Raw genomic sequence first — 20,835 nt, forward strand, 5'->3', positions numbered from 1 at the left:
GGGCCGAAGGGCCTGTTCTGTGCTGTACTGTTCTATGTTATGCCAATTCGATAATATTCATTTTATAGCTGGTAAAGAGATTTAGAAGTCGTAGAATGCCTACAGTGCAGAAGGCCATTTGGTCCATCAAATCTCCACCGACTCTCCAAGATCCTCACCTAACCTGCACATCTTTCGACTGTGGGAGGAAACTGGAGCACCCAGAGGCAAACCATGCAGACACGGGAAGAATGTACGAACTCTATCAAGACCAGAGTTGAATCCGGGGATCTGCCCCTTTGAGGCAGCAGTGCTAACCACTGTACCACTGCGGGGGGGGCCTTCTTTAAAAAAAAATGAAAAATTACAAAATGCTACTGAAATTTGCTGGAAAATACATGGCGTGAGGGGGCGGGGTCATTGCGTGTGAGGTTGGAGGGGGCGGGGTCGCGGCTGGAGGGGGCTGTGCCGCGGCTGGAGAGGGCGGTGTCCCGGTTGGAGGGGGCGGAGTCGCGGCTAGAGGGGGCGGAGTCTCGGCTGGAGGGGCGGAGTCGCGGTTGGAGGGAGCGGAGTCTTGGCTGGAGGGGGCGGAGTCGCGGCTGGAGGGGCGGAGTCGCGGTTGGAGGGGGCGGAGTCGCGGCTGGAGGGGCGGAGTCTCGGCTGGAGGGGGCGGGATCTGCGTAGCCCCTCCCGCTTGATCCTGATGTGAGCACGGGGAGCGGGTGCGGGCCACACTCTAATTTCGGGGTTAAAGTTGAGTGGACATTTACGGTGCAGCAACATGGCGGAAGCGCAGGTGCCGGTTTTGTTTTGTTTCTCCACCTTTTCCAGAGCCTCGACCGGCTCGGGCCACGAGATACTGATCCAGAAATTCCTGGCTCTTTACGGCGGACTGATAGGCGTCCACCGCAAGTTCCTCATCCAGCTGCACTCGGCCGAGTGGGGCGAGTATGTCGACCTGCCCAAGGGATTTGTCGTCCACGAGAGATGTAAACTGCGGCTCGTGTCTCTGCAAGTGCCGGTGAGTCCCGGCCCGGATCAGCTCCGTGTGTGTCTCAGTGAAAAGTGTTTGCAATGTGCCAGTCAGGCATACACATATGTGCAAATAAGGGGTGATGTTACTGCATTAACCGGTTTATTAGATGTTCCAGTCTTCAGAATTTAAGACACAGTGCTCCTTTGTCATCTTACAGAAATCGGAATTTAGCACTGAGACGCCTAACTTTTCATTTATATAGTTTTAAGAATCTAAATAGATGTGCTGAGAGTCCAGTCGATTTTACTTTAAAAGAAAACAAAATCAGTAGTTAACTGCAGAGCTGATTCGAGTTGATCGCATTGAACACGATTGCATTCAGTAATATATACTGCCATGTTTCTACTTACATTGGCCCTTATTTGGCGTGTTTCAAACTTCATATTTGATGCTACTTCCGCATAAAAGAACTAATGCCAGAATTTGGTGCTATAATTCATTGCAAATATTGTTCAATTTTTTGATTACTATGCCACTGATCCAAAAATGTATATTTGTTAATGCATGTAAAAACGTTATTTTCATTAGTTAATTTGGTGTCATAGAAGTCCTATAGTGTGGAAGGGGACCATTCAGCCCATCGAGTCTGCACTGACACTGCCTAGGCTGACTCACCCACCCTGTCCTCGTAACCCCACCTAACCTGCACATCATTGGACACTAAGGGGCAATTACATAGAATTTACAGTGCAGAAGGAGGCCATTCGGCCCATTGAGTCTGCACTGGCTCTTGAAAAGAGCACCTGATCCAAGCCTGCACATCCACCCTGTCCCCACCCAACACTAAGGGCAATTTTGGAAACTAAGGACAATTTAGCATGGCCAATCCACTTAACCTGCACATCTTTGGACTGTGGGAGGAAACCGGAGCACACGGAGGAAACCCACGCACACATGGGGCGAACGTGCAGACTCCACACAGTGACCCAAGCTGGGGATCGAACCTGGGACCCTGGAGCTGTGAAGCAATTGTGCTAACCACTATGCTACCGTGCTGCCCGTGCTACTGTGCATGGACAATCCATCTTATCTGCATATCTTTACACTAATGGGAGGAAACTGGAGCACCCGGGGAAATCCAGGGAGACATGGGGAAAGCGTGCAAACTCCGCACAATTACCCAATGCTGGAATTCAACCCAGGCCTTTGGTGCTGTGAGGTAGCAGTGCTAGCCACTGTGCTCCAGTAGTTTTGCTAATATAGCCTTATTGTCAACAATATACCAATTAAAAGAACAGTTTTAGTTCAGACAGCACCCATTCTGTTGAGGCTTCTGCCTGTAATATTAGAGACTGCAGCTGCCTGACTCACAATCCAACTCCATTTCACCGGAGATTCACTGTCCCAGCTCTCACTCCAGCCATAAAGTTAACGGATGGATTACAGATGCTCGGGAGTGTTGGCTATAATGTATGCTTTTATTTAGATGAAGTATCTATTTTGTTTTCTAATGTAACTTGGGTAAGGAAATTAGAGACTATGAATTACTATTTTTGGCTTTTAGACTCTTATTGATTTAAATGTTTAGAAATGTTCTTGTTCCTTTTTATTAGCCTGGCCGTTGCACCTACACTGAGGTTTGCAAAATAGGGACAGAGCTTCAGTGTTGAAATATGCATCTTGATTGTAATTAGGTGCTTCATTTCAATTTCAACTGGTTTGGAAAATCAGGGGAAATAAATAATTTTATTGGTTATATTTTTTGATTTGATTTATTATTGTCACATGTATTAGTATCCAGTGAAAGTATTGTTTCTTGCATACTATACAAACAATGCATACCGTACATAGGGAAGGAAGGAGAGACTAGAATATAATGTTACAGTTATAGCAAGGTGTAGAGAAAAGATCAACTTAATACGAGGTAGGTCCATTCAAAAGTCTGATGGCAGTAGGGAAGAAGCTGCTCTTGAGTCGGTTGGTACATGACCTCAAACTTTGGTATCTTTTTCCTGATGGAAGAAAGTGGGAGAGACTATGTCCGTCGTGCGTGGGAGTCCTTAATTATGCTGGCTGCCTTTCCGAGGCAGCGGGAATTATAGACAGAGTCGATGGATGGGAGGCTGGTTTGCGTGATGGATTGGGCTACGTTCACAACCTTTTGTAATTTCCTGCAGTCTTGGGCAGAGCAGGATCCATACCAAGCTGTGATACAACCAGAAAGAATGCTTTCTATGGTAACGTAGGTGATGTGCCAAATTTCCTCAGTCTTCGGAGAAAGTAGATTAGTTGGTGGGCTTTCTTAACTATAGTGTCGGCATGGGGGGACCAGGACAGATGTTGGTGATCTGGACACCTAAGGACCTGAAGCTCAACCCTTTCTACCTCGTTCCCATTGATATAGACAGGGGTATGTTCTCCACTACGCTTCCTGATGTCGATGACAATCTCCTATGTTTTGTTGACATTGAGGGAGTGATTACTGTCGTCGCACCAGTTCACCAGATTCTCTACCTCATTCCTGTACTCTGTCTCACCATTGTTTGAAATCCGACCCACTACTGTGGTGTCATCAGCAAATTTGAAAATCGAGTTGGAGGGGAATTTGGCCACGGTCATAGGTGTACAAGGAGTATAGGGGACTGAGGACACAGCCTTGTGAGGCACCGGTGTTGAGGATGATCATGGAGGAGGTGTTGTTGCCTATCCTTACTGATTGTGGCCTGTGGGTTAGGAAGTTCAGGATCCAGTCGCAGAGGGAGGAGCCGAGGTCCAGGCCACGGAGTTTGGAGATGACTTTTGTAGGAATTATGGTATTGAAGGCTGGGCTGGAATCGATAAATAGGAGTCGGACATAGGTGTCTTTGTTATCTAGGTGTTCCAGGGTAGAGTGCAGGGCCATGGAGATGGCGTCTGCTGTGGACCTGTTGCAGAGGTAGGCGAACTGGGCGGCTGGAATTGATTCGCGCCATGACTAACCTTTCGAAGCACTTCATGATGATGGATGTCAGAGCCACTGGACGATAGACATTAAGGCATGCTGCTTGGCTTTTTTTTGGTACAGGGATGATGGTCGTCTTCTTGAAGCATATAGGGACCTCGGATTGTTGTAAAGAGAGGTTGAGGATGTCTGCGAATACACCTGCCAGCTGATCCACGCAAGACCTGAGGGCCTGTCTGGGTACCCCATCCGAGCCAGTGGGTTTCCGAGGGTTTACCTTCGGGAAGGTTGCTCTAACGTCTGCAATGGTGATCTCAGATACACGTTTATCCAACGCTTCTGGGGTGGAGGGTTTGCTCTCGCTGACCTCTTGTTCAAAGCGTGCATCAGGGAGGGGTGCATTGGAGCCAGTGATTTTACATGCCTTCATCTTGTAGCCCGTTATGTCTTGCAGACCATGCCATAGTCGGTGGGGGTCCGTGTGGGACTCTAGCTTGGTCCGGTACTGTCTTTTGGCATCTTTGATGGATCTCCTTGGATCATATTTGGCTTTCTTGTATAGGTCAAGGTCGCCTGACTTGAACTATGGGGCTATTCGTAATGATTGTGCTAATGGGCGGATAACATTGCAGATTGTGTAAGTACTTTTACAATTGTGCGGTTGGCATGTTGTAGAATTTAAAGTGGGGTTAGCCTGCTGGTAAATGGTAATTAGTCAATAGAAAATTTCAATGATTTAGCTGAATGTTTTGGAGTAGATTGAAATGGTTTACACTGCTGGTGTTATAAGGTGCAGTTGGATTAGAATTCATTACCACACCAAGCTTGAACCAACATGTTAATACTTGACAAAACATACATTAAATAAAAAATAATAATAATCTTTATTATTGTCACAAGTCGGCTTACATTAACACGGCAATGAAGTTATTGTAAAAACCCCCTAGTCCCCACATTCCAGCGCCTGTGTACACCGAGGGAGAATTCTGAATGTCCAATTCACCTAAATCAATCTCTAGATCTTACAAATGTTCAATAATACGAAGCCATTTTTATGTTTACATAATGTGCAATTAAATCATTTGCATTGCATTTAGGTGATCTGGATGTATATATGGGAGAATTTTGCATTTGCAGTTCTGTGTTGAAATAAAGATATTTTAATTCAAATACAGTAAGTCATCTTCTGTGTCAGTATGATAATTGATGACAGGACTGAGGAGAAAATTGTCATCATGTACGGTAGAAGGTTCTGGAAAGTGTAACAGCTGCATTGGAGACAGTGAAGAGGAAGCTGCTGCAGGTTTTCAAACGGTATACGAATGAAGAAATGGATGAAGAAACAAGAAAGGTACTGGACAAAGAAGTGATTTCGAAAATGTGGGTCGGTCAAAGAGCTGTACAAAATTTCATGGGTATGTATGTATCTTTCTTGCATTTTAATATCTAGAACCTTATTTGTAAAATACATTTTTAAAATCAACAAATAAATATGCATGGAAGAAATAAATTAACTATGTTTATTTGACATTTAAGTTCTTTTGTTCTAAAATTGTGTTTTCTATTAACAGCATTTGCAAATGTTTCGCTCCAAAGCTGTAGGAACACCAGGCACTCAAAAGGAATATCGATAGGTGTTGAACATTATTCAACAATTAACCAATTACTAGCTTCAAAATCATAGCAAACCGACATTAAGATGGATGAAAGGAACACCACAGCAACATTTTGAAGCAGAAAGGCAGTGTGTTGCTGGTCTGTAACTAGTTGGGGCCGGTTTAGCTCAGTTGGCTGGGTGGCTGGTTTGTGATGCGGACCGAGGCCAACAGCACGGGTTCAATTCCTGTACCGGCTGAGGTTATTCATGAAGGCCCTGCCTTCTTGACCTTGCCCCCTCTCCCTCGCCTGAGGTGCGGTGACCCTCGGGTTAAGTCACCTCTAGTCAACTGTCCCCTTAAAGGACAGCCTGTGATCATCTGGGACAATGGCAACTTTACTTATTTTTACCAGTGAGATCAGCTAACTAGTAATGGATCCAACATTAAACAGCAAGATTTGGACTACACTCCGACCGAGGCTGAGTGACAAATAAATAACATTCATACCATATAAGTGCCGTTTCCAAGAGAGAATCTCTAACCATCTCCCCTGACATTCAAATGCAATGCCAGCACCACAATCTAGTGCCAACATCCTGGTGATTACTGTTGAACAAAAACATAACTGGACGAGCCAAATAAATAACTCAACTACAAGAGCCTGTCAGAGGTTGGGAATTCTGTGGCAAGTAACCAACTAAAACCTGTTCACCGTCTACAAGACACAAGTCAGGAATATGATGGAATACTCTGCAGTTTTTTGGATGAGTCAAATAACACTGAGGAAGCTCAACACCATTTGGGGCAAAGCAACCTGCTTGATTGACACCCATTCACTCGTTGAAACATTCGCTGCCTTCACCACTGACGCACAGCGCCAACAGTGTGCATCATTGACAAGATGCACTGCAGCAGCTGGTCAACCCTCCATTGTCAACACATTCCAAACCTGAAATCTCCACTTCTGAGATGGACAAGGGCAATAGATGCATGGGAGTACCATCATCTGCAAACCACACACTGTCCTGACTTGAAACTATTGTCGCTGGGTCGGAAACCTGGAATTGTCTCCACAATAGCACTGTGAGTGTATCTACACCAGATGGACTTCTGTGGTTCAAGAAAGTGGCTCACCTCCACCTTAAAGATAATTAGGGATGGACAACAAATGCTGACTTTGCTAGTGATGCCTGCATCCCGAGTACTGTTGTACCTCACTGTTCTGCGTGATAACAAGTAGCAGAGTGCCATTACAATGACTTGATGTATTGTGCTGTAGCGATGATGCAGTGACTGACTAGCACGTCCATTGTTCTTGATGCTCCCTTTTGTTTTATTTTGGTACACTCCAAACTTGCACGGCGCAATATGGCCTGGCTTTCATGAAAATTCCTATCCTACAGATGCCAAGACCGTCTGTGGTTTAAGATTGCAACATGAGATCTGCAAACATGCTTAATTGTCTTTGGAGACGGGGATCAGCTCTCAACAGGTTTCTATTTCATTCTCATAATTAAAATCTGTATGACTCCAGTAAGACGTTGAATAGCCATCTATGGAAACTTAAAAGAATGACTATCAATTAACTTTGGACTCTTCAAAGACTGCAGCGTTTACAGTACACTACTCCCCTGAAGAAATATAACCTGTGCATGCATAATTAATTTACTGCAAGCAGATCAATTGATTATCAATATTGGCACTATATAATGAGGATTTTGTTTATAACTCAGTTGGTAAGCTACTTTTTTTCTCATGTAAACTTAAAAATGGTACACAGGAATCACCAGATTCTAAGAATATGCTGATTTTTCTCACCCAGCAAATCAGCTGAAATTTTTCTTCGTTATGATTTTTTATTTTGGTTGGGGGAAATTATGTAATTATCTTTATACATTGTTAACAGTTTAAAATGTTGATGTTGCCCTAAATTAAATGATTTGAATTATTATTATGGCTTCTCATTCTTTCAGGGACCAGGGTTTGGACTGGTCTGTACGGAGTCTGCACCTTCTTACCTTATCTGCATGGGTTTCCTCCGGGTGCTCCGGTTTCATCCCACAAGCCCCGAAAGACTTGCTTGTTAGGTGAATTGGGCATTCTGAATTCTCTGTGTACCCGAACAGGTGCTATAGTGTGGCGACTAGGGGATTTTCACAGTAACTTCATTGCGGTGTTAATGTAAGCCTACTTGTGACACTTCGAACGATTATTATTAACTACATTTTCTTTCTCCAGCTATGGTTTCTATGTCCAGCTTTTGCAGACATGTTGCACAATATAGATGTGAATAATTCAAACTAATTTCCCAGTGGAATGCACAGTGTTAAGTGAAGAAGCGATGGATCAGAATATTCAGCTATTCGATGTATGTTATCTGTTGTCCGAATATGATTCAAATACAAGATATATATTTTTTTATATATGTGCACTTTTCCCAAATAGTATTCATGTGAAATTCACCTTTTTTGTAATTTGACAAAGTCAAAATAGTAAGTATTAAAAAGGAAGTATTTAATTTTCATACAAAGGACAGGCAATATTTCCAATTGCGATTATCAGATGTTACTTTCAGCAATATTCTGAGAAAAAGATTTTAAAAATTGCAAAAATATATTGGGAGGTATCCCTGCATTGAGCTAAATTTCATAAAGCAGGTTTGTTAGTTTTTACTGAAAATTTGATTTCAAATCTGGTATTGTGTCAGGGAAAGCTCATTTAAGAAACTCATCAATAATGTATTGATGCTGCAGCCAGGAGTGTTTTTTGGTAACTAGCAATTATTATTCTTTGTTTGCATATCCATGAAGTGTAAAGCTGTAAGTGCTGAACCTGAAAAATGTTATCCGCTGATCGGGGGAATTGCAAGCTCCTGAATATTAGTTAACCCTTGTAAAAAAAAAAAATTGAGCATGAGCAACCTACTGCATTGTCCTGGTCTTCCATCCCTTGAGTTGTCAGTGTGAGAAATTCTGCATATTGTTGACTGATGATGATTATTATAATTGGAGTTTCTATCATCTGCATATCAAGTGTTTGCTATCTTGAACACACGAAGAAATGGAATTCTGACATGATTTTTAATTTTTGTTTTACCAGATGACTTCCCTTGGAAACCTTGTGGCTTCCAGCACTGTGTTTTTCTGTTGTGACATGCAGGAAAGGTTCAGGCCTGCAATCAAGTATTTTGGAGATATCATAAGTGTAGGGCAAAGGATGGTGAGTTTTCTGAAGTTTAATATTGTTCATTCCAAATTTTGATCACCGCATTTCAACAAAGTGAGAAAAATGATCTACCCTTTGTTATGGTAATTGTGAATACAATTCTGAACTAAGTAATATCCTTTCCTCTTAAATGTTTTCAAGTTGTTCCATAGTTTAAATGATATGCAATTTTAATATTGGTAATTGGGAGCAGATTTTCGTTCTCGATTCATTGATCGCTTATCTCACTGTTTGTGAAGTCTTGTGAGCAAACTGGCTGGTGCATATCCTGAACTATAATAGTGATTACAATTCAAAATGTGCTTTGTTAGCTGTGACAAGCCTCGAGAACATGGGAACAAGAGTATGCCATTCAGCCCTTTGTACCTGCTCCACCATTCAATGAGCTAATAGTTGATCTGCAATATAATTTCATGTGCGTCTTTGCCTCAAATCCTTAGTGCCTTTAGTTAATAAAAAGTCCATCAATCTTGGATTTCAAAGTTTATTGAATTAATACAGGAAAAAGAGGACATTCAGCCTGTCCACCTCGTTGCTGGCTCTCTACAAGTGCAGCTCAGCCAAACCCCCCCCCACACACACACGCACACGCACACACAGGGAGAACGTGCAGACTCCGCACACACAGTAACTCAAGGTGGTAATCAACCCCAGGTCCCTGGTGCTGTGAAACAACAGTGTTAACCACTGTGCTACCATGCTGTGAAGCACATGGTGGCAAGAGCCTAGGATACTCTGGGTTGGGGATTTCAATATTCAGTACTATTACTGAAAGCTGGCTGAAACCTAAAGGATATAGCTGCCAGACTGGGTCTGCGGCAGGTGGTGAGGGAACCAACAATAGGAAAAAACCTACTCGACCTCACTGACTCACCATGACATTATTGTTAGGAATTACCAACGCACAGTCCTTGTGGAGATGAAGTCCCGTCTATACCCTCCATAGTCTGTGACACAACCACTGCAACCATGTTAAATATTATAGATTTCAAACTGATCTAGCAACTTAAAACTGGGCATCCATGAGGTGCTGTGGGCCATCAGCAGAATTGTACTCAACCACAATCTGTAACCTCATGGCCTGCTATATCCCCCATTTTACCATTGTCAGCAAGCCGGGAGATCAACCCTGAAGAGTGCAGGGATGCATGCCAGGAGCAGCACCAGGCATACTGAAAAATGAAGTGTCAAACTGAGTAGGCGACATGCATGCCAAGTAGCGGAAGCGGCATGCGATTGATAGAGCTAACTGATCCCACAACCAAAGCATCAGACCCAAGCTCTTCAGTCCTGCCACATCCAGTTAGTATGGTGGTGGACAATTAATGAGAGGGGGAAGCTTCACAAAAATTCCCAACCTCGATGGGGGAGGCCAGCACATCAGTGTAAAAGACCAGGTTGAAGCATTCATAACCATCTTGAACCAGAAGTGCTGAGTGGGTGAACTATCTGCCTCCACCAGAGGTACCCAGCATCAGAGGCCAATCTTCAGTCAATTTGATTCACTCCACGTTGTATCAAGAAATGGCTGAATGCACTGGACATTGCAAGGGCTCTGGAACCTGATAATATTTCTGCAATAGTACTCAAGACTTGTGCTCCAGACCTAGCCGCACCCCTCTCTAAGCTGTTCCTGTACAGCTACGGTTTCCTCTCAAGTCCCGAAAGACGTGCTGTTGGGTGAATTGAACATTCTGAATTCTCCCTCAGTGTGCCCGAACAGGCGTCGGAGTGTGGCAACTAGGGGACTTTCACAGTAATTTAATTGCAGTGTTAATGTAAGCCTACTTGTGACAATAATAAAGATTACTATGGTCTAACGATCCGCCTAATTTCAAAACCCATGCTCCACCCAGACACAAGACAGCCTCTCATGATGACGGGAATGGGGGGGAAACAGTTTCAATTGAAAAGGGGATTAATAGTTATGAGATTGTTTTTTGGTAGGAATAACAGCAAGCGGGATTATTATTTAAATGATAAAATATTAAAACATGCTGCTGTGCAGAGAGACCTGGGTGTGCTAGTGCAAGAGTCGCAAAAAACTGGTTTACAGGTGCAACAGGTGATTATGAAGGCAAATGGAATTTTGTCCTTCATTGCTAGAGGGATGGAGTTTAAGACTAGGGAGGTTATGCTGCAATTGTATAAGGTGTTAGTGAGGCCACACCTGGAGTATTGTTCAGTTTTGGTCTCCGTACTTGAGAAAGGACGTACTGGCGCTGGGGGGTGTGCAGAGGAGATTCACTAGGTTAATCCCAGATCTGAAAGGGTTGGATTACGAGGAGAGGTTGAGTAGACTGGGACTGTACACGTTGGAATTTAGAAGGATGAGGGGGGATCTTATAGAAATATATAAAATTATGAAGGGAATAGCTAGGATGGATGCGGGCAGGTTGTTTCCACTGGCGGGTGAAAGCAGAACTAGGGGGTCATAGCCTCAAAATAAGGGGAAGTAGATTTAGGGCTGAGTTTAGGAGGAACTTCTTCACCCAAAGGGTTGTGAATCTATGGAATTCCTTGCCCAGTGAAGCAGTAGAGGCTCCTTCATTAAATGTTTTTAAGATAAAGATAGTCTTTTGAAAAATAAAGGGATTAAGGATTATGGTGTTCGGGCCGGAAAGTGGAGCTGAGTCCACGAAAGATCAGCTATGATCTCATTGAATGGCAGAGCAGGCTCGAGGAGCCAGATGGCCTACTCCTGCTCCTAGTTCTTATGTTTTTTGCTGCTGATGTAGCTCTTTGTAGCCAGTGATCTAATCGTGAATTGATTCTGAAACTGCAGGTTGTAGAAAGCTTCCAAAAACAATAGGCAGAGAGAGAGAGTCAAAGCTGTCTTGTGACCGGATCTCTTCACAGCACACATCCCAAAACAGGGGCGGGATTATCCGAAACGGCGACTAAATGTTGACGCCGGCGTAAACACCAGACCGTTCCATGCCAGTGTCAACAGGCCCCTTGGCCCAACGATTCACTTAACCTGAAGGGGGCCAGAGTGCTCCGCGCAGCACCGGCTGCCAACGCGGGGCCCTGCAATTCTGGCCAGGGGTCCGCACAAATAGGCGGACCCACACAGCGGGCAGGCCCCCCACAAAATAGGCCCCCCTTCCCCCAGATCGCGGGCACCCGTCGATTTGGTGGCTCCAGACCGCGAGCCTGGCTGACCTCCCTCCTCTTCTTCCCCCCCCCCCACCCACCCCCAAACCAGGGCAGCCGCGGACTCAGCCAGCAGCTGCCACTCATGAGCTCATGAGTACCCGCCGGGTGGAATCATGTTGGAACCACGCTGGCGGGAACTCGGCCAGTTGCCGACAGAGAATCGCCGTGGAGGCCTCTTTCAGTGGCCTCCGACCGGCACTGCGTGATTGGTGCCGATTTTCCGGTCACCGGACAATTGCAGGAGTGGCGTTGCGCTGGATTTCGGTGTCGACATCCATTCTCTACCCCTGCGGCGAACGCAATTTCGGAGCGGAGGCTCGGAGAACCCCGCCCCAGAACTTTCTGCCTGGCCCCATCAATCACGGGCCCCAATAGGAAATTGTACATTCTGATTGGCTGCTTGCCAAGTCTATTAAATCCTCATCACCGGTTTTACCAAGGAACCTAAAGGGGATGTCTCGGCCTAATCCATCACGATAGGGGTTCCAGCTCTGCCTAAAATCTGCAGTTTAAACACAAATCCCAGATGATGTTGCACTGTTGTAGCAGCTCAACCAGAAGACAGGCAGCAGGGCGGGATGAAAAGGAGAACACAGGAGGCAAAAAAGGCTTTAACACACCCCATGCACCACCTTAAACATTCACTCCCTCCACCATTGATGCACACTGGCAACAGTGTACCAGTGATAAGATGCACACCAGCAACTCACCACAGCACCTTCCAAACCTGCAACCACGACCTAGAAGGGCAAGGCTTGCAGATGCATGGAAGCACCATCACCTGGAAGTTCGCCTTCAAACCACACACCACCCTGACTTGGAAATTTATCATTGTTCTTTCACTGAATTAGAAACCTGGAATTCCCCTCATAATAGTACTGTGGCTGCACCTACACCAGATGGTCACTATGGTTCAAGAAGGCGACTCACCTGCGCCCTCTTCAAGGCAGTTTGGAGTGGGCAATTCATGCAGGCCGAATTAGCATTGCCCACATCTTGTGAAAGAATACATCAAATAAAATCTTTCCTACAGCCTCATAATACATCCTTCCTGAAGAGTGCCCAGAATTAGACACAATAATTCAGTTGAGGCTGAATCAGTGTTTCATATGGTCACACAGTCCCAGATGACTTATAGGCTGCTTTTCCCTTTTGAGGTTAATCATAACTCCCTTGTTTTTGTACTTTTTTATACCGCTATCTATAAAGCTCAGAATCCCATATGGCTTATTAACTACCGTTTACTGAACCTTCCCTGACACCTTCAATTTGTGTGTTTTTTAATTAATTTACGGGGTGTGCGCGTCACTGGTTAGGCCAGCATTTATTGCCCTACCCTAGTTGGCCCTGCAGAAGGTGGTGGTGAGTTGCCTTATTGAACCACTGCAGTTCTTGAGGTGACTGTACACCCACTGTGCTGTTAGGGAGGGAGTTCCAGTGAAGGAACGGCGATATATTTCCAAGGCAGCGTGGTGAGTGATTTGAGGGAAACCTCCAGGTAGTGGGGTTCCCAGGTATCTGCTGCTGTTGTCCTTCTAGATGGCAGTGGTCATGGGTTTGGAAGATGCTGTTAGAGGAACCTTAATGAGTTACTGCAGTGCATCTTGTAGATGGTACACATGGCTACCACTGTTCATCGGTGGTGGAGGGATTGAATGTTTGTGGAAGGGGGAGAAAGCAAGTGGGCTGCTTTGTCCTGGATGGTGTTGAGCTTCTTGAGTGATGTTGGAGCTGCTGTACTCATTCAGGCAAGTGGAGTGTATTCCATTGCACTCCTGACTTGTGCCTTGTAAATGGCGGGCAGGCTTTGGGGAGTCAGGAGGTGAGTTACTCGCTGTAGGATTCCTAGCCTTTGACCTGCCCTGGTAGCCACAGTACTAATATGGCTAGTTCAGTTCAGTTTCTGATCAATGGTATGTTGATTGTGTGAGATTCAGCGATGGTAATGCAATTGAATGTCAAGGGGTGGTGGTTGGTTCCTGTCTTGTAGGATATTGTCCAGGTCTTGCTGCATTTGGACGTGGACTGCTTCATTATCTAAGAAGTCGTGAATGGAGCTGAACACTCTGCAATCATCTGCAAACATCCCCACTTCTGGCGGAAGGGACGTCATTGATGAAGCAGCTAAAGATGCTTGGGCCTAGGACACTACCCTAAGGAACTCCTGCAGTGATGTCCTGGAGCCGAAATGATTTGATATCCAACCACAACTATCTTCCTTTGTGCCAGGTATGACACCAACCAGTAGAGAATTTCCCCCCTGATTCCCATCAACTCCAGTTTAATAAGGGCTCCTTGATGCCATACTCATCAAATGCTGCCTTGATATCAAGGGCAGTCAATCTCGCCTCAGCTCTTTGACCATGTTTAAAGCAAGGCTGCAATGAGGTCAGGAGCTGAGTGACCCTGGCGAAACCTAAACTGAGCATCCGTGAGCAGGTTATTGCTGAGTAAGTGCCGCTTGATAACACTGCTCATGACTCCTTCAATCACTTTGATGAAGGGTAGTAGACTGATGGGGCAATAATTGGCTGAGTTTGATTTGTTTCTTGTATTCAGGACACACCTGGGCAATTTTCCACATTGTCGGGTAGATGCCATTGTTGTAGCTGTATTGGAAAAACTTTGCTAGGGGTGCGGCAAGTTCTGGAGCGCAAGTCTTCAGTACTGTTGGCGGGGTATTGTCAGGGCCCATAGCCTTTGCAGTATCCAGTGCCTTCAGTCGTTTCTTGATATCACGTGGAGTGAATCGTATTGGCTGAAGACTGACATCTGTGATGCTCGGGACCTCTGGAGGAGGCTGAGATGAATCATTCACTCGGCACCTCTGGCTGAAGTTTGTAGCAAATTCCTCAGCCTTTTCTTTTGCACGTATGTGGTGGGCTCCTCCATCATGAACAATGGGGATATTTGTGGAGTCACCTCTCCCAGTGAGTTGTTTAATTGTCCATCACCATTCACAGCTGGATATGGCAGGACTGCGGAGCTTAGAACTGTTGCGTTCATTGTGCAATCGCTTAGCTCTGTCGATTACGTGCTGCTTTTGCTGTTTGGCTTGGTGATAATGGTAGAGTGGGAATGTGCCAGGCCATGAGGTTGCAGATTCTGGTTGAATACAATTCTGCTGCTGCTGCCAGTACGTGGTAATCAGCAAAAGGCTTCCTTGCCCATGTTTAACCTGGTGCCATGAGACTTCATGTGGTCCAGAGTCGATGTTGAGTACTTCCAGGGCAACTCCCTCCCGACTGTATACCGCTGTGCCGTCGCCTCTGCTGGGTCTGTCCTGCCGGTGAGACAGGACCTACCCAGGACTGGTGATGGTGGTGCCTGGGACATTAGCGGTAAGGTATGATTCTGTGAGTATGACTGTGGCATTCTGTTGCTTAACTAGTCTGTGAGACACCTCTCCCAACTTTGGCACAAGCCCCCAGATGTTAGTAAGGAGGACCTTGCAGGGTCGACAGGACTGGGTTTGCTGTTGTTATTTCCGGTGCCTGGTTCAATGCTGGGTGGTTCGTCCGGTTTCACTCCTTATGTGTTTTTGTAATGTTTGGATACAACTGATTGGCTTGCTAGGCCATTTCAGGGGGCTTTTATAGTGAATCATATAATTGTCATGTGAGAGTAAGAAATGGATGTGTAAGCAATGTACCTTTAAGAAATGAGGCAGCTCATATTACTGAAGTGATGTCAGAGTGTGGGTGGAGCTGAGTTTCTAGCTCAGTCATTTTGCAGTGTTTTGATTTCAGTTTTGAGAAAAAGAGATTGGGTGTGCTTGTGCTTGCAGTGAGCTGGATCTGCTGTGATCTCTGCCAGGAAAGACTATCTCTGAATCATTTGGGTGATTTAAACTCGTAATAGTAATGTCTTTAACCTGATGTGTTAAGTCTTTTGGAGGTTTGAAGGAACATTTTGAGGGATTATTTAGTGTTGTATTATTTTCGGGGTTATCTTTGAAGTAAGGGGTGTTAGGGATCCAATGTTTATTTAAAAAGGTTAACTTGAATTCATGGAATAAACCTTATTTTTGTGTTTAAAAACCCACGTGTCCATAATTGTAATACCACACCTGGAGACCAAGCCGTGTGCTTCAAAAGCAACGATGTATCAAAGGGAGAGGCTGGTTGAACTCCATGATACATTTTGGGGTTCTGAAAACGCCGCTACCATAACAATTTACAGTGCAGAAGCAGGCCATTCGGCCCATCGAGTCTGCACCGGCTCTTGGAAAGAGCACCCTACCCAAGTCCACACCTCCACCCTATCCCCATAACCCAGCAACCCCACCCAACACTAAGGGCAATTTTGGAAACTAAAGGGCAATTTAGCATGGCCAATCTACCTAACCTGCACATCTTTGGACTGTGGGAGGAAACCACTCGCATACGGGGAGAATGTGCAGACTCCGCACAGAGAGTGACCCAAGCCGGGAATCGAACCTGGGACCCCGGAGCTGTGAAGCAATTGTGCTAACCACTATGCTACCGTGCTGCCCTTTAAGAGTCCACCACTTTGCTGTGAATCTGGAGTCACATCTAGGCCAATCCAGGTAAGGATGGTAGATTGTGGTTAAAAATCCAAATCCACAATGGTTTCATGGTCATCATGCAACTTTTAATTCAAAATATTTTATTGAGTTTAAATTCTATCACCTGTCGTGGTGGGATTCGAACCTGGGTCCCCAGATCATTATCTTGGGTCTCTGGATTACTAGTCCAGTGACAATAGCACTATGCCACCACCAGTTTGCTCTTCCTACAAAATTGTCTCACTTCACATGTCTGCATTAAATTTCTTCTGCCATGTTTCTGCCCATTTTGCTGCCCTCTGTGTCCTCTCAAAGCCTATCTCTATCCTCCTCACATTCCATGACACTTCTGAATTTTTATATTATCTGAAAATTTTGAAGTTGTTTCCTGCACACTCAAGTGTTGGTCATTAATGTAGAACAAAAAATGCAGGGGTCAGTGAATCTCACTCAGTAAGTTCCTTGATTCTGAAAAACAACCATTCACCACTACTCTGATTCCTGTCATTAAACTAACTTTGTATCCGTGTTGCCGTTGTCATTTTTTAATCCGTGGGCTTCAACCTTGCTGTTATGTGACACTTTATCGAATGCCTTTCAGAAGCTCATATATAACCATCTCAAATGCATTACCCTCATTAACCTACTCTGTTACCCTGAACATTAATTCCTATTTGCAAAAGAGAGTTTCAAACTTCCACCACACTTTGTGTCTTGACTGGTTTCCTCCCATAACTCCTGAAAGATCAGGCTCTAATTTTTAGATTATATCTGCTGTCGTAAGCTCTCCAACAAGCAGAAAGAATTACTCCCTATCTACACTATTATCCCTAGTTGTTCCTCTTTTAATAACTTGAAAAATCTCAATCAAATCACCTTTTTAATCTTCTAAATTCCCCTGAATCAAACCTGTAGCCATCTAAAATGGCCACCATGGGAATTGTGGTCAACTTGGACACTGACAAGTACACAACCTCTGTATCCTGCAAAGAAGCCAGACCTGACAGAAACTTACACCCATTAAAGGTCAATCACCATTTTCCCCAGGACAATACAACTCAAATCAAGGAACGGCAACAGTAGCAGACTAACCGGCGCCACTTCCCCTTACTTGTCCCAGGCACGTAGGCCTTTCCAACGGTAGCTAGGACTCACCCAGCCACCGAGGTATCCACCCCCTAATTGGCCAGGATGAATGAGGGTGATCGAAACCCTATCGATCCCTTGGATCTGGAGTAAGGAACGTCCAAAAGGGCGCGAAAGAGAAGAAGGATAAGAAGCCCTGCGCACTAGGGATCGGTCTCTTTTGGACCGGCCTGTGTGCGATCAATTGCAGCATAACAACCAGCCAAGTTCGAGGACCTGCGATCGCTACCTGAAGGACGAGCCCAGCCGAGACAAACCTGACTACTTCCAACCGACCCACGTGGACACAGACAAAGGCCTTATCTCCTGCACAGAGCCGGTCACCCCAATGTTAAGTAAGGGTCATCTTCGTTATTAGGTCTAGTTTAGTGCGTAGCCGCGTGAATCATTGCATATAGAAATAAGTCTTGTGTTTGTTAATAAACTGTCTTTTGAACTAATGTACTGGTTGTGTGGTCTGCCCTTTGATACATGGGACTGAGGACATGAAGACACACAGGATATACACAAACCTTTGAAAGTGGCTCAGCTTTAAAAATAAAGGTAGAGTACAAAGGCAAGAAAGTTTTGTTAAGCGTTTCTAAATCACTGTGTGGATCTCAGTAGGAACACTCCAGAAAGGTTTCTCGGCAGTTGTTAATAAAATTGAGTACCCTACAAACTCAGTTTCTCCTCTGAAGAGAAAGTATAACTTTTTTCAAGAGTTTTTTCCAGCAAGACTTAACACTGTTACTTAAAAGGCATGTTCTCATCAGTTCAGTGAATTCTAGTTGATTGCCGTCTAGGGTTTCTTCAATAGTACATCCGATGGAGAAGCATAGAATCACTGACAGCAATTCCTGAATTCTTCTGTTGGTCTCAGAGGGATGATGTTGCTGAACGCTGCCAGTTTCACTGACGTTACTACCCCAAAATCCAGGTTAATACTAGAACTTAAATGACTAATGACACATACCTCATGCTGGGGTCTTGGGTATTAATAGCTCTTAACGTCTGTGCTTAATTGTTCTGTCACACTTCCTGTGTCGCACATAGAAGGTTTCCTATATTTTTGATGCCAAGAATTATCTACTCTATTTTTCGGGTTCGTTTGGGTGTTTTCGGCGATGTATGATACGTGGCATTATTACTAAACGGTATTGAATGAAATATATTGTGCTATCTACTTGTGTGTGTATTTATATTTTTAATATTATATTTCAGTTGCAGGGCGCCCACATTTTGGGAATTCCTGTAATTGTCACTGAACAATATCCAAAAGGACTCGGGAGTACTGTAGCAGAAATTGATGTGACAGCAGCCAAAATGGTCGTACCGAAAACTAAATTTTCAATGGTTGTACCAGAGGTGGAAGATGCACTTAACGAAATGCCAGGAGTTCAAAGTGTTGTCTTGTTTGGAGTCGAGGTATGTAGATATTTGGTTTTATGTATGTTTATTTTACCCTTTAATTGCCATATATTTTCTTTGTGCCAAGATACAAGATGAATATATTTCCTTTTCTATTTTCTCTTTTTAGAAATAAGCATCTTTATCCTCTGTTGTTTTAGTTTGGTCTGGATGTGATTAACACCACATGGTCTATTGAAATACAAAAACAGCCCGTGGTTCAGCATGTGTATATTTTAATCCTTTTTTAAAAAATTAACACTATTCCATGCCTCTTTTATGTTCCTTTGTGACATATGTATATTTTCTTATTAAGAGCAGCAAGTAGCTTGTTTCCAAGATTCCGGCCAGTGTTATGATTTAAAGTCTCTGGATGGCATTCAGATTAAGAATTAATCCCTCTGTATACAGAATGAGATTGTTTGCTCTCCCTCGCCAAGAGTCAGAAAAAATAAACTAGCTCTCAGCTCAGATCAGCTTACCAAAGAAGGATTGAAAATCAAACCTGGGACTCCCCTGTTTTTAGTGCTGCATTGGATGGCTCCCCTGACCTGTCGGCTGTAAATTTGATTACATTGACACCTGAACTTCATGAGGGACATGCGTGAGGTGGCCTTTATTGCTGATGTATTTATTAGCAAAATGATCATTATCTGATCAATAATCTCGTCAGACAACTTTCCAGCGATTGGCTATGTTTTCTGCATTTGCTCCTTTTTGTTTTATTCGCCCACTGCTGGTATTATCCCATTCCTGGTAGTGTGCCTAATTCTGACATGCTGTGATATGATTTAAGTTTATCTTCTATTTATTAGGTTTTCCAGTTCATTACTGTTTAGGGATCTTTTTCCATTGAGGGAGAGATGTCCTGATCCAGGAACTGCTACGTTAGTAGTCTGCAAAGAGACAAAGTATCTGCTCTAGAACTGGAGTGCATGGCTTAACCCAGCTAAATTGCAGAGGACTAATGTCCTGACTAAAACACACTCCGTCCCTCTGGCTGCTAGTGTTTGAAATGTTGAAGATGGGTAGAGGGTGTTCCTAGCATACCGGTGGAATGGAGTTGCCCACCGGAGCTTTAGCAATCTGATTTGTTTTGACCATGTTGACATTGATCATGTGGCAACAGATAATGACAGCTCTATAAATGTTATTGTATTTAACTTTATTAAAGAATCTGTCCGGCCTTTATAATTTTCCCTCAAAGCTGTGAGCTAAGCAGCAGTTAGAATTGTGTTGCACAAGCAACATTCATTTTAAGATGCGCAAATATAACCTACCGCAACACATCTCCCACCCACCACCACCACACATAAGGGGAACCCTCTCAATGACCCCCCCCCTTTCAAGTTTTGCAGAAGCTGTTGTAAACCTTACTGACATAACGTCATGGACCCCCCCCCCCCCCCCCAACCACCACTGCTGACATCTTAACTACTCTCAAAGAGGTCGATAAACGTCTGCCACAGTCGGGCAAACCCCTCCACAGGCCCTATGAAGGTGAATTTTATTTTCTCCAGCCTAAGAAACTCTGGCAGGTCACTCTTCTCTTCTCTCCCTCTCTCTCTCCTCCCCCCCCCCCCCCCCCCCCCCCCCCCCCGTATCGGTGGCTCCGGGTCCCTCCATTCCAATAAGATCCTTCTCTGGGCTACCAGGGAGGCAAAGGCCAAGACATTGGCCTTTCTCGCACCCTGGACTCGCCGGTTTTTCTGAGATCGCCACTTCTGTACTCGGGACCACCTCCACCTTCAAGACCACTGACATAACGTTGGTATATCCATGCCGGAATCGCCTAAGCTTCGGACAGGCCCAAAATATGTGGACATGATTCGCGGGCCCACCCATACATCGCACACACCTATCTAGAGATTCTCAGTCTTGTGAGATTTTCCGC

The 20,835-nt window shown here is 44.6% G+C and overlaps 1 protein-coding gene across 3 annotated transcripts in view; it reads left to right on the forward strand.

Moving 5' to 3' along the window:
* Positions 1 to 656: 656 nt before the first annotated feature.
* Positions 657 to 20,835, forward strand: part of isoc1 (isochorismatase domain containing 1) — a 30,260-nt gene continuing 10,081 nt past the window's right edge. Inside the window, exons 1-3 of one of the 3 annotated variants that reach the window (XM_038804708.1) lie at positions 661 to 1,000; positions 8,594 to 8,713; positions 18,756 to 18,959. In XM_038804708.1, coding sequence (XP_038660636.1) covers positions 761 to 1,000; positions 8,594 to 8,713; positions 18,756 to 18,959 — 564 coding nt within the window. In that variant the 5' untranslated portion in view covers positions 661 to 760. Of the gene's footprint in view, positions 1,001 to 5,146; positions 5,312 to 8,593; positions 8,714 to 18,755; positions 18,960 to 20,835 lie in introns of those variants that run through there. The other 2 variants (XM_038804710.1, XM_038804709.1) reach the window with 2 other exon arrangements.

Source organism: Scyliorhinus canicula, chromosome 8, assembly GCF_902713615.1.
Source record: "Scyliorhinus canicula chromosome 8, sScyCan1.1, whole genome shotgun sequence".
Taxonomy (NCBI): domain Eukaryota; kingdom Metazoa; phylum Chordata; class Chondrichthyes; order Carcharhiniformes; family Scyliorhinidae; genus Scyliorhinus; species Scyliorhinus canicula.